Below are 15,579 nucleotides of genomic sequence, written 5' to 3' on the forward strand. Positions count from 1 at the left end.
AAAACAGTACCAGGACTATTTCATTCAGTGCTGTGTGTACAAATATGAATGGTTTCATTACAATTGTGTATTCTAGGGACATCTACATGTGTAGTGAGTCACAATTCACTGATAGCAATGACTGTTTCACTCAGTATTTGTGTGCACACACATCCATAAGGGAATTACCTAAGTAGACAGCTGCTGCTTTGACAGGTCACAGTTTGTTCTCGTTGAACATTTTGAAAATACTTCAGAGCTTTATGCAGCTTTGTATTTAGCCTCTGATCACCGTGTTCTTTCCACACACAAACAAACTGTGTCTGAGAAGCAGCACAAACCTAACTAAATGGAATGTTTAAAATACAGTCTTCTGTACAGTCTTCTTCAATCTTCAGTATGTATTTAAATACATAACGTGGATCTTTCTATCCCCTAAAACAAATATACTTTACAAAAAGTATAAAAGTATGTTTGTGTAACTATACGACTTCAATTTGATCTATTTACACACACAAATACATTATTTCCTTGAATATTAAAACTGTGTTTAGGTGCATTATTTCAGCCCATGACTTCCCAGAGTCCTTGAAGTGTGAAACCATCTTTAAGCTTTTCGATTGCGAGACCCAGCTCCTCTGAGAACACCGGCTCACGGTCTTGTTGCTTAAAAATAACAAATCATAGATTAGGTTTCCACAGATAGTAAAGTACAACATACAGTAAAGTAAAAGTATATTTATTTTATAACTATTATTTGGGCTAAATTTACCTTATTGCCATCAGCAAAGTAGACCTGAAAGCAAACAAACCAAGAAACAACACTTTATTAAAATGTACCTGAAGAATTCTGACTGTAATAACCATTTAGTGCTATATAATAAACATCATTTTGTTCCAGTAGTACAAATTAACATAAACTGGTGTTTGTTTATTTAAAAGGCATTCGTTAACAGCTATTTCGAGAGTCAACCACTAACTCCCTGAAGAGTAGAGGGTAGCCAACAGGCGCACTTACAGTGAAGGCATCAGTCTGCTCATCCGGCTCAATTTCCACATCATCAGGAGGCTGTTCCACCGTTAATTCCTCCAGTGGCTGAGGCTGTAACCATTGTTAGGACAAACAGCACTATGATAACAAGACCAAAGACCTGTGTAAATGCCAGCTACAGTGTTCAGCTACAGTAATCTACACTGCTAACCTTGCAGTGTAGATTAATGTTACACTAATAAAGTGGTCTTGGTTACTGATTTTAGTGAAATTCACATTTCTACCTTTTCTTCCATTTCATAGTCGACGCCAAAGATAGGGTTGGCAGAGTACACCTTATGCAGTGAGTTGATTTCCTTAAGCGCATCTTGTAGCTTATCCACGGGGTCAATCTTGAATCCCAGCACATATCCACCACTCTAAAACCACACAGACATAGTGTACTGCACATGTGTACCAGCAAACAAGGCAGAGAACTCATTTTACTTGTATTAAATGTGTATGTAAAGACAGGTTACCTGGCGTGAACTCTCTATCACCAAAGCCAAGCCGAACTTTGAGTCTCTTATTCTGATAGACCACTTTGGGAGGAGATAAATGAGAAAACAATGACTTTAAAACATTAATAAGATAATTTGCATGAGGTACCATGGTGTGTGTGTGACTGAAGAGGCACATAAGAAATGATTATTCGTTATAAGCCATAAAGAAAACTTGATGATCACATTTTAAAATGTAAATTCTTACAATCTGGAGGTAAGGAATGCTGACGTTGAAGCTCTCGTTCATATTTGCATGCCACACAATCCGAACATTGGTGATGAAGAAAGTCCCAAGATTGCCCTAGAACAACAGTACAGTATTATTGGATTCCCCCTTAATGAAGGACAAAATGACTAAATTACATTAGAAATAAATAGATATAGATAATGTTAGATAATGTTTGTGGTGTTATACAGCTAACCAGTACCTGATCGCTGGATAAATTCCAAACTCCATTGATTTTATCATACACTTGCTCTCGGGGCAAAAGTCTCAGCTGCTTATTTTGAATAAGAGCAGCTCGTAATTTCAGATCCCTGTACATTTTAGAAGTCTCATATGCCCTGCAACACAACAGAACCCATTTTAAACACAGGTGATATGTTGATTCACATCAATATTCCCTGCAATTCTGTGTTTCTTTACCTGTGGACGGCAATGACAGATGTAAACAGTCGGGGACTTCCTGGAACCACATTTGTGAAAATGAACTCAAACCTTGTGTTGTTGGACTTTGTAAGGATGTAAAGAGCTTCAGTTTGGCCTCTCAGTTTCTGAAATAAAAATTTGTAATTTATCCATCATTTTTACATATATTACTAATAAAATATCTATACTATGGTATAACGTTCAAATTGTGGCTTTGTCCATGCACTAATTAGAAGCAATCTTCCACTTTAGAGGTGATTGACTGCCTTACATAATAAACACAATATCTGAGGCAACAGCAGTGCCTACCACATCTCATGTTAACACAGTACCACAGAATCAAATAATATTTATGGCAATAAACGCTGGATTAAAAAGGATGTACTTACTGAGTTAGCTGTCCTCGTTGTGATATTGATAATTGAATTGTAACCCACAGCTGAAAAATTAAATTGCAGTTTATATTACTTGAATCAAAACATTAACACACAAACAAAGATAATAATGATAATAATTACAAAGATAATAATGATGAATCTATTATTCTGTATATGTGTCAAATAGACATAGTAGACATATACTGACATAAGATAAATGCCCTTTTTCTCTTCATTCAGTACTAATGATAATGACAAAGGAAGGGCAACAGAATGAGAAAAAATAAGTTAAAAACCAACACGAACATTGAACTGTGCAGCTGTACTTACACAAATTGACTCTCGGTAGGGCTAAAGAGTGCCAGATGATTCTCAGGTTTGTCACCAAGAGTCGTCCTGCAAAACGAGTGGAAGCTATGAACTGTTAACAAGCTGAGCAGATCCCACTACACAAAGTTGATATCTAACCCACCTCTGTCTCCGTTGTTTCCTTTCGTGTCCTCTATGGAGTCCAGGCAGTCTATAAGCACCTCTCCTGGGCGCGTTTTCATTTGCCTGAACACAGCGACAGGTTGATCAGTGTTAGCTACAGCTCTGAGGATTAGCTAAAACCAGTGTAGCACCTATGATATCTATATTTCTAAACAATAATATATAGCGCTATGTGAAGAAATACCTTATGAAAATGAATCATGCAATTGTTAGCTAAACATTTAGCTTTTGGCACAGCGACCGCGCCTGTCTATTTTTAGCCACGAAGCGTATTTAAGCTAACTAAGTAGCATCTACTTTACAAGCGCACACCAAAGCCAAATTCAGCCAGCGTTCACTTACTGCGCGGTTATGTCGAACCGGACATCTCTGTCTTCCCACAGCGCATCTAAAGCAGATGCCATGGCAGCAGGTTATAGTGACAGGGGCTGTTTTAGCCACTGGCTAGGCGTTTATCTTAATAATCTGGCTAAGATGCCAGAACCAGGTTGGCGTCATAGTCACCGTGGCAACAGACGGCAAGCCCAGAGGGTCAAACCTATCCCGGACAGAAAACCTCGGACTATTGTATTTCAAAATTACAGTTATAACAGTTATATTTACTTGGACTTTGCTAACCATATACAAAATAGCCCACCCATCTTTAATGTATTTTTTATTATTAAAAAAACAATAAAAACATTTTTCAGATATACAGTAGAGATATACTTGCACATACTGCAAAACACACGGGCCTTTTATTGAAGTGACTGCAGAAAGCCTTGATCTCTATCCCCTGAATGGACATTCACAGCAGACCTGTAGAAAACAGGACCCGCACCAACAAGGCCCTCTAGCATAGCTACCAAGTATAACCTGAACGACGTAAAACACACAATAAAGCACTTAGAGCTTATGAAATCAACTAAAGGTAAACAAATATCTCATTATCACAGCCTTGCTGGAAACATATTGTGTGTTTGTAAAGCACAAGACTCGAAGATGTATAAGGATGATCTACAGCTTAAACTAATGTACAGTTTTGAGGTTGCTGCTTTTAACCCTGGACAGTAAATCCTAAAGAATATGTTAAGATCAATACTATTTATTTGAGGGAAGTTCGTCAGGTGTTGTAGGATTTGAAAAAATGGCGATTTGCTTTTAATAAATAGCAACATGTTTAGAACTTGATCATTGAACACATTATATATATTGTTTTTGAAGTACAAGTATTAGAAAAGTGCATGAAATGTTGAGTGATGTGATAGAATGTATCACAGTAGTATCACAGGCTGTAGAGCAGACAACTTCATTTCCTTCAGGCTTTCACTCCTTTTATCCAGCTGAGGACAAGAAAGAATAATGAAGAGAATACTATAAATAGGGAAATAGAGGGAAATTGTTTTGTATATATTGGAAAGTAATCTATAAAAACTACCTCTTTTGAATCGAACACATGTCTTCTTGCATTCATCTTCTGTTTCATAGCGGTTGTCATTCCCACCACAGCCTCCATACCAAAACTGCGCACAGGCATTGGCCTGCTTGTCATAGTACCAGCGAATGCTATAGTCTCGACAGGTGCCCTGGTCCAGTATGAGGCTACATCGTGGATCAAGAAGAGGAGACTCTGAGGAAGAGAGGTACAGTAAAATTGTGAGTAGTGATAAAAACAAACAAAACAAAGTCAATGCAGCACCTACCTTCAGGCAGGACAGGACTCACTGCTGTGTTCAACGGATTCAAGTTTAATGATGAAACCGAGCCCAGTGTTGAGGAAGCAGTTGCAGAAGAGGAGGGTGAGGATGATGAAGGTGATATGACTGCCTTATTGGAGATGACACTTTCTCTCCCAGGTGCTAACAGAGATTTACTGGCTGCTGATCCACTGCTACTGCCTCTTATTTGGGCTCTTAAGTCCAAATCCTCACCATCTTCATCTTCCACCACCTAGAATAAGACAACACCAACAAAATGGTCAGTGAGTAATTCTGTAAAAATATAACAATAGAGCAGCTTGTTTCAATTAATACCTGGACAGTGAGTGGATTAGCGTTGATTGGCAGCGTGAAAATATCTCCACGTCCTCGACTGTTGGTGAGTCTCTCTTTTGTTTCCTCTTGATAATTGTAACTATTTATTTTGTTTCCATATTCGTAACCATTGGCATTACCTTTATTACCATTGTTTCCACCGGTACCACGTCCGTAGCCGTTATTGCCATTCCAGTGTCCATTTGTGATATGATTGTAAATAGGAGCACCATTTTCATCTTCACAGAACTGGTTAACAAGTTTAGATTCCAGTGCTAAAATGGAAAGAATATATATATTATTTTGAACAAAAAACATATTATTATTATTATTCTTATGACATCTGACAGTAGCTATCACCTGGTAGTGTGTTGAAGTCATCGATGAGGTACATGTGTTCACTATCAGGGTCAGAAGCGATGAGGTTGAGTTCTCGCAAAAACTCGGCCTGCGTAGGATCAGAGGAGTTGACGATACCCAGGGCGTACATCTCAATGTTTGCAGCGTGAGCTTCTCTCACAGCTATGTCGAGTTTGACGGGCTCTCGTTTGTCGGTCTGACCGTCGGTGATAACTATGGCTACTTTCCGGACTCCGGGCCGAGCGCTGAAGAAAGCCTCCTGAGTGGCCTTTCTGATCGCCGTGCCAGTGTAAGTGCCCTCACCCATGTAGGGCATCTTCCTGACTGCCTGTTTGACGTCCTGTTTGTTCATATAGCGAGCCAAGTTGAACTCCAGGTGGACGTCCAGGCTGTAGAGGATCAGTCCGATTCTGGTGGCGTTGCGTCCAACTGTGGTCCTGTCCACCAATCTGGTGACAAAGTCCTTGATGATTTCAAAGTTTTCAGGTCCCACGCTTTCAGAGCTGTCGATGACGAAGACTAATTCCATGGGCCTTTCCTTGCACTTAATGCCACATCCTGAAAACACATAATGTTTAATAATAATATTTGAGTTCAACCTCTCTGTTGCCTCCAGTACTCTGGAGGAACAGTAGAAACTAGCATTTAGCTATTGAATCTAGGTTTGACTTGTGGTCTTACCACAGATTTCTTTGATCATCTTAATGATGTCTTCTCTCTGAAAAACATGGCAAATTTACACTATTAAAAACTCACTACGATTTAAATGATGCATTTATGGAACTGATGAACTCACTGTGAGGCCTTGTTCTCCCTTTGTTCCGGGCCTTCCCTGAGAAAAGTAGATATAAGCTCAGTGTTTCTGCTGTGTTGATCTGTGAGATTTATTTCTTATTAAGCGCCGATGAAGGTAACAAATGCTTCATTGCCACTGCATTATGCAACTTAAGTGTGTTTACCACACAACTTTCAGTATCAAACCTTTATGTCTTGTGTTATTTTACTTACTGCTTCACCAGGGACCCCAGGATCTCCCATGTCTCCTTTTGTGCCTTTCATACCCCTCTCACCCTGTAATCCCCGATCACCCTGTAACGTGTGGCAGTAAATAATCAGTTGGAGACATTTTTATGATACTCCAACAAAATGTTTGAAGCCTGTGTTTAAATGGCTCACCTTGGAACCAGGAAAGCCTTCTCCTTGAGGCCCTCTAGGTCCAGTCATACCTTGAGATCCTGGCTCACCCTGAAATGTGACTGCATTTACTCCATAATACAGTGGGGATACATCCAAACTCTTGAGAGATCATAAATTTTGTCAGATTTAATGTTCCAATAACTCATCTGTCATTTCTCTATTGTATATCATGTCAACATCTGTTAGTTGCATCATAGTGCTTCGCTTGTGCTTGCTGTGGCTGAATATAAACGTGAAAAGCTTGAAATGAGGAAACAATCTGTGGTAACAGCCTTTACCTTTGGGCCTTGGACACCTTCTCCTGGAGGTCCAACTGGACCAGCAGGCCCTGGCCTGCCAGCGTTACCCTAAGAATCAGACCATGAGCTTAAGCAACTTGGAAACATACCTACAGAAAATGATTAGATCACTATGTAATGTAATGGTGTGTAACTATAAACTGTGATTCAAATTCAAATTAGATCACTCTGTATGGTAAATAATGCTTCCTACTGGTGGTCCTTGTAAGCCCTCTCCAGGTGGGCCAGGCAAGCCTGGCAATCCTCTAAAGCCAACGTCACCCTGGCCAAAACAGAGTCTATGAGCATCAACATACCCATTACCATACCAAAAAGACAAACCACCAAGGCACAGCCAATACAGACACAAACCTTTGGACCAGGTACTCCTATTCCCTCTAGCCCAGGCTCACCAGGTAGGCCTGGCATCCCTGGTGGACCCTGAAACAGAACATAAACGTGATAAAGACCTGTGACCAGGACTAACAATCTACGTACATGTATGATCTCACTAAATGATGATGTTATACACACCATGGGGCCAGGAATGCCTTCACCTTTTGGTCCATTTGGACCTGGTAAACCTGGATGTCCATGGTCACCCTGGTTAGAAAAAAGTTGAAGATGAACATCAAAAACACAACAAATTCTAGTGTTCTTTTCCACAACCACCAGACTCTACAATACATCATTGCAGTGATATAACCACACCTTGAACTTGTGTCTGTGCAGTGCCTCCACCATTTTATCAATCATTGTTTTTGACACCGTTAATTGTGTTGTTAACTGTTAACTGTTTGTCGTTGCACAATTATTACTTTTCATTTTTGTCCTGTAAATTGCTGCTAAAAACACAAACATTTCCCCATTGTGGGATCAATAACGTCATATCCTATTCTATCCTAACCTTTGGGCCGGGGAGTCCAAGCCCTGTTTCTCCAATAGGACCAGGGGGACCAGCAGCACCTACATCCCCCTAGAGACAAGACAATACAGTTACAGTGTTTTCACCCCGCCCAGGTCAAGTGTTAAGTCATTTTATTGATTTATTTACCTTTGGGCCTGATATAGAGCGTCCTGGTAGGCCTGGTATGCCCTGCTGGCCTGGTATCCCACGTTCACCCTGGAAGATGCATATGCAACATAATTAAAACCAATATATTATATATGTTTGACCACTATGTCAACAGTCTTATTATGTAATAAATGCTCAGGCACGGGACATGATACAGCATCATTAAATCACACTACAAAAAAATACTCGCCTTTGGTCCAGAGGGTCCAGAAATCCCTGGAGGCCCATGTAAACCACGGATTCCTCTTTGTCCCTGGTCACCCTGGCATGATGATAAAAATAGAATTAATATTGCTAATTAATATTGTTATACAAAATATAAACTGCTAAACCAGAATGTACTGTTTAATCCAAAGCATACCTTCTCCCCTTGAATGCCAATTCCTTGTGCTCCCTCAGGACCTCTTAACCCAGGCAAACCAGGCTCGCCCTAAACAAGACAATGCAGATGAGGCATAGAACCAATCTTTTTAATTCTGTATTGAATCTTTTGTGTGCTAGTATATAATGTTAGGAACAGTAAGGTTTACAGAGTGGATGTTGTGCATGTACCTTCTGTCCTGGAGCTCCATCCTCTCCTGGGAGACCAGGCACCCCAGCTAATCCAGCTGCTCCAGGCTCTCCCTGAAACAGCAGTTAATGAGTTTAGTAGCATAGCCAAAAAGAATTATTAGGTTAAATCACTGGCTGAGGTCACTGAGGTAGTTTGCAAGCTCCTTGGTAGCAGGGCATCAGGGGTGGATGAGATCTGTACCTCTAGTCTGGATGTTGTTGTACTGTTTTCGGTGAAATGCCTCTGCAACATCATGTGGATGATGGAGTCAGTTCTTCTGTACTGGACAACTGAGAAGGTTGTCCCTCTTAATAAAAAGGGGGGACAGGAGTATGTTCTAGCTATAGGGGGATTACACTTGTGATCCTATGTTGACCGATAGTCAAACGTTAGATACAGAAAGAACAGAATACTTTCGACCTGTTGATGGAATGCTGGACCAACTTGACAACCTCACTAGAGTGCTGGAGGGTTTGTGGAAGTTTTCTCAACCAGTCCACATGTTTTGTGGACTTAGAAAAGAATAGAAGAAAGAACTTGACTGCATCCCCCATAGCATTCTGTTCACATTTCCGGCAGTAAGTCAGACCTGTTCCCGGCGTATGTTGGACTTTGGCAGGGCTGCCTTTGTCACCGGTTCTGGTCATTATTTGTATGGACAGAATTTCTATGCGCAGCCAGGGACCAGAAGGGGTCTCGTACGGGGACTACAACATTTCGGATCTGCTTTTGCAGATGACATTGTCTTGTTGGCTTCATTGGACCAGGACCTCCAGCGCGCACTGGGGCGGTTTGCAGCTGAGTGCAAAGCGGCTGGGATGAGAATCAGTTCCTCCAAGTCTGAGGCCATGGTTCTTCACCAGAAACAGGTGGTTTGCTCTCTCCAGGTTGGAGAATGAGGGAAGGAAGGAGCATGAGATTAATAGATGTAACACCTTGATGACTGCACCAATGCGGTCGGTGTACCAGTCCGTCGTGGTAAAGAGGGAACTAAGCCAAAAGGCTCGGTGTTTGGGGAGAGGGAAGTCTGGTGCTCTTTGCTTAGGGATGCTGCTCCTGCGACCCGTCCACGGATAAGCGGTTGAAAATGGATGGATGGATGGATGGATGGATGGATGGATGGATGAATGGATGGATGGATGAATGGATGAATGGATGGATGGATGGATGGATGGATGGATGGATGGATGGATGGATGGATGGATGGATGGATGGATGGAGAGTTCATTCATCACTAATAGTCAGGATGTAATAAGTTACCTTTGAACCAGGCTCACCAATGCCTCCCTCTCCTGGAGCTCCATGCTCACCAGGTAAACCTTGGTCACCCTAGAAACATAAATAGCATGATGACCTATAATAAGATGACAGTGTTAAAATGGGTAATGTAGATACTATTACCATAGTTGTAACAAACCTTGGGTCCAGGAAAACCTTCTCCTGGGACCCCTCTAGGTCCTGGTGGACCTCTTGGACCCTCAATTCCCTGCACGGTAATAAAGTTTAGAGGGCTATCAATGAGGGATGTGCTTCTGTTGCATTCATATTTATTGTTATTTGTGCATAGCTATTAACCATTTATAGTATATATTATTTTGCTGACCTTTTCTCCCTGTATGCCTGCTCCTGTTAATCCAGTTGGTCCTGGAAAACCTGGAAGACCAATATCACCCTGTGTAACAGCATGGAAAGTGCCTGTTGTCAGTCAATGAATTATTTCACATCCATACAACATGTTTTTGATACGTCCAAAATATGGCAACATGATTTTAGGTTACATCAAATGCAATATTCTCCATCCTATAGACATCCTAAGATGCCTGTCCAGGGTCAGTCGGTAGTGTTTTTTTCTAATTGTAGCTATACTGCTTGATGTATTGCTGCAATAATATATTTTTAAATGCTTAAAAGTTTAAAACACACCCTTTCTCCTTTGATTCCAACACCCTGCTGGCCCCTCGGGCCCCTTGGTCCTGCGAGCCCCCGGTCTCCCTGTGCAACAAAATCAAGCCTCTTCTGTCATTCTACTCCTGTCACTTCTGCCATTATTACCGCCAAATATGTTGTTTTCAGTGGAGAGAGTAGAACACAGAAGAACGAGTTATTTCTTGTTACCCTCTTGTGATTGATATTGCATGATCCAGTGCACAAGGAATGAACCAGTTTAAACAGTAATGTTCAGTACTGTAAATTGTGAAGTGATGGGAGTATGAGAGAGAGAAGGAAAGGGGTTGAAGATCGCTAATAAAACCTTCATGTAATATATATCAAAAAACATCAGATTCAAAAGCACATCAATGCGGTCCTGCAATCATCACACATGTCTGCAGGTTTTGTCTTGATCTGGAGTAAAGCCTGAGGCATATTATTGCAATTCATTTATATTATACCTTGGTCACTCTTCAACAGGGTTAGGCTTGTTTGTGCAGAGCGATAGGTTTGTATCAGTATTAATCCACATGCATACAACTAGGAATAATAAAATAAAAGCTGTTGCACTGTGCAATAAGTGTGATTTTGACAGATGGATGGTGATGACAGAAACATCGTCATTTCCTTCTCTATGTACATCACTAATGATGGGCTCTTCCTTAAGAGTATCTATTTTAGACCTCATTAAATAATTCAAATACCTTTGGTCCAGGGAACCCTTCTCCTTGGGGTCCTTTTTCCCCCTGAACACCCTGTGGCCCTTGAGGCCCCTGTCAATACACAATGTGTTACCTTAACAGTGTTAGATCAGCTCCCGTATGGGAATACTCAAAAGTACAAATATGGAAGTCACACAGCACTAAGTCTGCGTTTTACGTACAGGAAGTCCTGGTTCGCCTACTCCTGGGGGACCAGGGGGACCTGCTCTGCCCTGAAACCCCACATCACCCTGCGGGGAGAATTGAAGATATCAAGTGAACATTCAAAAAAAGTCATACCATTGTGTAATCAGTGGGTAAATAATGTCTTACTTTTGGTCCAGGAAGTCCAATACCAATTTCCCCCTGAATTCCTGGAGGGCCGGCCGGACCGCGTTCCCCCTGCGAAAATAGACATGATGCGGTACATGAATTTCAGACCGATGGCGCCTCTTGTTCATGTCTTTCTGCCTTCGCTGAGCACTTACTGTACCACCTAGTGGTGTTTAGGACATTTTACTACGAAAGCTTCACAAGTCTAAGTCTAAAGGTTATTCAGTAAAAACAAATCTAGCAGTTTGAACTACAGTCAAATCAGTCCCATCACAGAAGGACCACCAAGATTCTTATATGTTCATGTATGTATGTTATTTTCATGTACACTACTAGCTGTAGGCCTTGCTGGAGAAACCCATAATGTTGTAAGCTCTGTATTTAGAAACAGGATACAGCCATTAAGAGAAACTGTAATTAGATTTTTCCAATGGTTCATTGCTGTAATGATGGGGAAGACTTTGGCTCATTCCCAAATACTGACACAGGGGTTTATTACCTGACAAAGAGGCTTCTGTGTTGTATGTTTAACACTGGGTAGGTAAAGCTACAACCTCTCCTTTAAACCAATCATAAAAGGAAATGTAAAGGTCGCAGCAGATGTTCGTGAGGAAGTGAGTGGGAGCTGCTTAAGAGGGGCTGACCGGCTTTCCCTGGAGGCCCTGGGGTCCGATGTCTCCGTGAGGTCCTGGTAACCCCTGGGCAGGAACAACACACAGCCAGAACATTTAGACATGTGTATGCGCCTGTCTAACCTGACATTAAACACAATGTTGGGATTTCCCTCTAGTTCGTGAAGGTAGCATCTCTGCTGTGTATGTGTTTAAAATAAAGTGTTACTTACCTGTGGACCTCTAAGTCCTCCTGCTCCAATTGGACCCTCCGGACCCTGTAACAGGAAAGACACAGGCCATAACATCAAATACAATATGCTCAATGTTCTTAATGCAATTATACAACTTGGATTTCGGAGTGCTGTGCTACCGTACCCGGTCTCCTTTACTTCCTGGTGTGCCACATTCCCCCCTCTCACCCTGTGTAGAGTTACAAGGTGTCACACTGTTTCTTATACCATAAAAACGTCATCATGACCATTAGGTGGAATTCTCAGAACCTTCTCAAACAAACCTTCTCTCCTTTGTAACCCGGTCTTCCCTGCCAAAAAAAGGTTTTTTTATTGTCAATTTTTGTTTTGTAATCAAGCAGAACCCACACCAGTGAATCTGTTGTACGTTTTAGTCTTAAAGGGCGCTTACCTCAACACCCTCTCGGCCTGGGAGTCCACTAAATCCTGCTTCACCCTGATATGAAACAATTACCCTTATTCATTACAATACATCACATTGTCTCTACAAATACATCAAGATTAGAATGAAAAAATATGAATCACAATTTAATTCAATTATGACAATACAGGTTGGAATGGAAAAGATGGACAAACTGCAAAAAGGCAAGCAAACCATACAAACAGCTCAGATGAACCGCTACAGAATATCAGTCCTTTTGTATAGTCTAGATGTTCACAAAGCCCATAAATCTATCAAATAGCACCTTTTGCCCTTTCAGCCCTGGAGCACCATCCTCTCCAGGACGACCTTTCTTCCCCTAGAAAGTGAAACAGAACATGGGTAAAATTTGATTAATCTCTTCCTGTGAGTTTATTCTTCTCTAGTCTTGTTACGCTGAATTCCATGACATGACCTAAAACTCACTTTGCTGAGCAAAACCTTTTTTTTTTGCTTTAGGCAGACATTATATGAGTCAGACACAGGTGGGAAAGGTCGATGAGCTAATGTCTGAATGTGTCTTATTACATACATGCGTATAAAAGTGAGGGCTGTAGATGGACCCATAGTCGGGCATGAGGGGTCTTGTCCATAGCACCAGGGGTCGTGACCTTGAGCTACACCTGGTTAGCAGGTGTTGGTTGCCTTTTTCCAGAAAACGCTAGTTTGTAGCCACTAAGCTAACAAGCGCAATTATGAGAGCCCTGGTCAGAGTGTAAGAATTTAAAGAATCTTTCCAGGCAGTGAGCACCTGGTTAATGACTACACAGCTGTCTGTCAGCAACAGGATTACACGTCCGTTGGAGGGAAAGCTCGACGTTACCTGAGCTGAACGGACGCTCCTAAAGATGTTTGAAAGCGTGAGTGGGTGTGGACAAGGGCTGCGCTCGTCTCCCTCTGGCATCACTCAGAAACAGATTGGGACGTTGCCTTTGTCGTGTCTGATCCACCGACACTGTCTAACTTTGCCAAATTAAATGCTTGAAATGAAATGCACGCTGCGCTGACAGTGGGAAAGCAGCCAATTATTCTAATTGTCAGGATTGTCACTTCAAAGAGAACTTGCTCGTTGGCTGCAGGATATTTTGAGGAGTTAATCGCTTACCGCAGGCCCACTGGGTCCCCTCTCTCCTTTCTCACAGGTACATCTCTCAGCCACGGGGCACTTCAAAGGGAACATATGTGTTTATTAACTTGTCATGACTGCGGACACCTTCACTTAATTGCACATTATTTCATGTCAGATGTCTGTGTATGGGATGTGTCATGACAGAACTTACTCCTTCATTAGCCAAGCCACTCTGAAAGCAAAATAAATTAATAAGTCAGTCAATATCGTGAACTTATTGGCTCATTGCATTTGTTGACTCGTGTGTATTCATTTACTCACCATCTCACTGATGATTTTTTCAACCACATCTTCATCTTGTAAATTATGTAGGAAGTGGGAGGTCGGGGAGCTGGCGAGTAGCCGGAGCTGTGCTACGTTCGTCGGCTCCTTGGCAGCTCGTGTGATGCCCAGAACGAAGAATGTAATGCCCTGGTTCTTAGCATCAGCAACGGCAGAGAAGATGTCAGGGTTCCTGGGATGGGAAACGCCGTCTGTGAGCAGCACGGCCACCTTGATGCTTCCAGGGTTGGATTCTTCCAGGTAGGTCTTGGTCATGTTTGTGATGGCGTAGGTCGTGTAGGTACCGTGCCCGATGTAGGCGATGGAGGCGATCAGTTTCTTGAAGTGCTCTGTGCCTGTCCAGTCTCTGAAGGTTTGCTCGGTGATCACATGACTGCTGTACTGCAGGAGGGCCGCCCTCAAGCTCAAGCCCCGGCCGCTCTGCGGGCGCAGCCTTTGGAATCGCTCCACCACGTTTAACACGAACTGCTTTTCCTGCTCGTGGTTGTCCTTGGCGCTTTCCGAGCTGTCCAAAAGAAAGAAGAGCTCCAGGCGACAGTCCTCATCCAGGGTGGCTGTGCACACATCATGGGAGGAGGATTCAAAACCTTTACAAACTTCACAGAAGCGATATGAGTCTCTAAAAATACAGAAAAAACAAGAAAGCCCTTTTTCTTACCTTGTCCATTGTCAACATTAGCAGCCAAAAGTTTACCCCTGAGTTTTGTGATAGTTTTCCGCTCCTCGTACAAGCCCTGGGCCCAGAAACCGGCCAGGGCTGTGATCAGCAGCACCAGCGTAAAGGAGGAGAACATCCTTACCTCAAGTACCGAAGAAAGAAGCAGAATCAGTTCAGAACAATCAGTTAAAGTCAATTACTGCTACAGTCTCTGCCCTGATTGACTACAGGATACACTATACTTATAAACAGTGTTTGCTAAAATAAGCTTTTATCCTTATCTATTCAAGTCTATTCTGACTTACAGTTCAACCTCCAGGAAGCAGCTTTTAGATGTTCAGTTTCATGTATTTCAAATCCAGCCCCTTAAAAAGTGCAGAAAAAATGGAAATAGTAGCAGGGTTCACAGAGTGGCCAGTGGTCTCCAGTCGGCTCACTGATGCACGGGTGCAGCAGCGTCAGTCATTCTGAGCAGAGGTGAGACACCTCCTCCTTTATAAAGAGGCACCAATGGACCGGATCCCATGGAGCATTGCCAAGAGTCATGTTCTGCCCTCAGGGAAGGGGTTGGTTCGCAAAAGTAAAACTATGTTGCATGTGTACTTAGTGAATTTGCTATTTTGATAACTGCAAGTATGATCAAGTGCTAACGTACCTATGTGGTAAACCCCATCATTATTTTTAAATTAGTTTTAAGTAAGTTATTAAATTGTCATTTGTCACACTTTCTATTGTTTATATTCAAAAGGTTATAGG

General features: G+C 42.0%; 2 protein-coding genes across 4 annotated transcripts; both read right to left on the bottom strand.

The window, feature by feature from the left end:
* Positions 1-2: 2 nt before the first annotated feature.
* On the bottom strand, positions 3-3,551 carry bbs5 (Bardet-Biedl syndrome 5). Of its 2 annotated transcripts, XM_029136590.3 has the most exons (12): positions 3,373-3,549; positions 3,011-3,093; positions 2,869-2,934; positions 2,551-2,600; positions 2,159-2,286; positions 1,941-2,076; positions 1,718-1,813; positions 1,489-1,551; positions 1,255-1,389; positions 998-1,081; positions 752-775; positions 3-645 (listed from the first exon to the last, which is right to left on the bottom strand). In XM_029136590.3, exons 1-12 carry the CDS (start codon positions 3,432-3,434, stop codon positions 544-546), a joined length of 1,029 nt encoding a protein of 342 aa, XP_028992423.1. In that variant the 5' UTR covers positions 3,435-3,549; the 3' UTR covers positions 3-543. The 2 variants fall into 2 exon arrangements, 1 of the variants encoding a protein (XP_028992423.1); XR_005897110.2 differs by lacking the exon at positions 3-645 and having other exon boundaries at positions 998-1,108; positions 3,373-3,551.
* Positions 3,552-3,667: 116 nt separating this feature from the next.
* On the bottom strand, positions 3,668-15,283 carry col28a2a (collagen, type XXVIII, alpha 2a). Of its 2 annotated transcripts, none has more exons than XM_029136686.3 (36): positions 15,129-15,283; positions 14,824-14,965; positions 14,145-14,719; positions 14,035-14,055; positions 13,860-13,919; positions 13,020-13,073; positions 12,725-12,769; positions 12,597-12,623; positions 12,458-12,502; positions 12,313-12,357; positions 12,113-12,166; positions 11,469-11,537; positions 11,318-11,386; positions 11,139-11,207; positions 10,429-10,497; positions 10,109-10,177; positions 9,923-9,991; positions 9,766-9,834; positions 8,505-8,576; positions 8,314-8,382; positions 8,143-8,214; positions 7,932-8,000; positions 7,785-7,853; positions 7,412-7,480; positions 7,250-7,318; positions 7,092-7,160; positions 6,878-6,946; positions 6,579-6,647; positions 6,411-6,491; positions 6,199-6,234; positions 6,084-6,120; positions 5,403-5,960; positions 5,043-5,317; positions 4,713-4,959; positions 4,448-4,639; positions 3,668-4,352 (listed from the first exon to the last, which is right to left on the bottom strand). In XM_029136686.3, the coding sequence occupies exons 2-36, from the start codon at positions 14,957-14,959 to the stop codon at positions 4,345-4,347; spliced, it is 3,675 nt and encodes a 1,224-aa protein (XP_028992519.1). In that variant the 5' UTR covers positions 14,960-14,965; positions 15,129-15,283; the 3' UTR covers positions 3,668-4,344. The 2 variants fall into 2 exon arrangements, with proteins under 2 accessions (XP_028992519.1, XP_055360800.1); XM_055504825.1 differs by having other exon boundaries at positions 14,824-14,960; positions 15,129-15,255.
* Between the last annotated feature and the right edge of the window lie 296 nt (positions 15,284-15,579).

This window comes from Betta splendens, chromosome 21 (genome assembly GCF_900634795.4).
Source record: "Betta splendens chromosome 21, fBetSpl5.4, whole genome shotgun sequence".
Classification (NCBI taxonomy): Eukaryota; Metazoa; Chordata; class Actinopteri; order Anabantiformes; family Osphronemidae; genus Betta; species Betta splendens.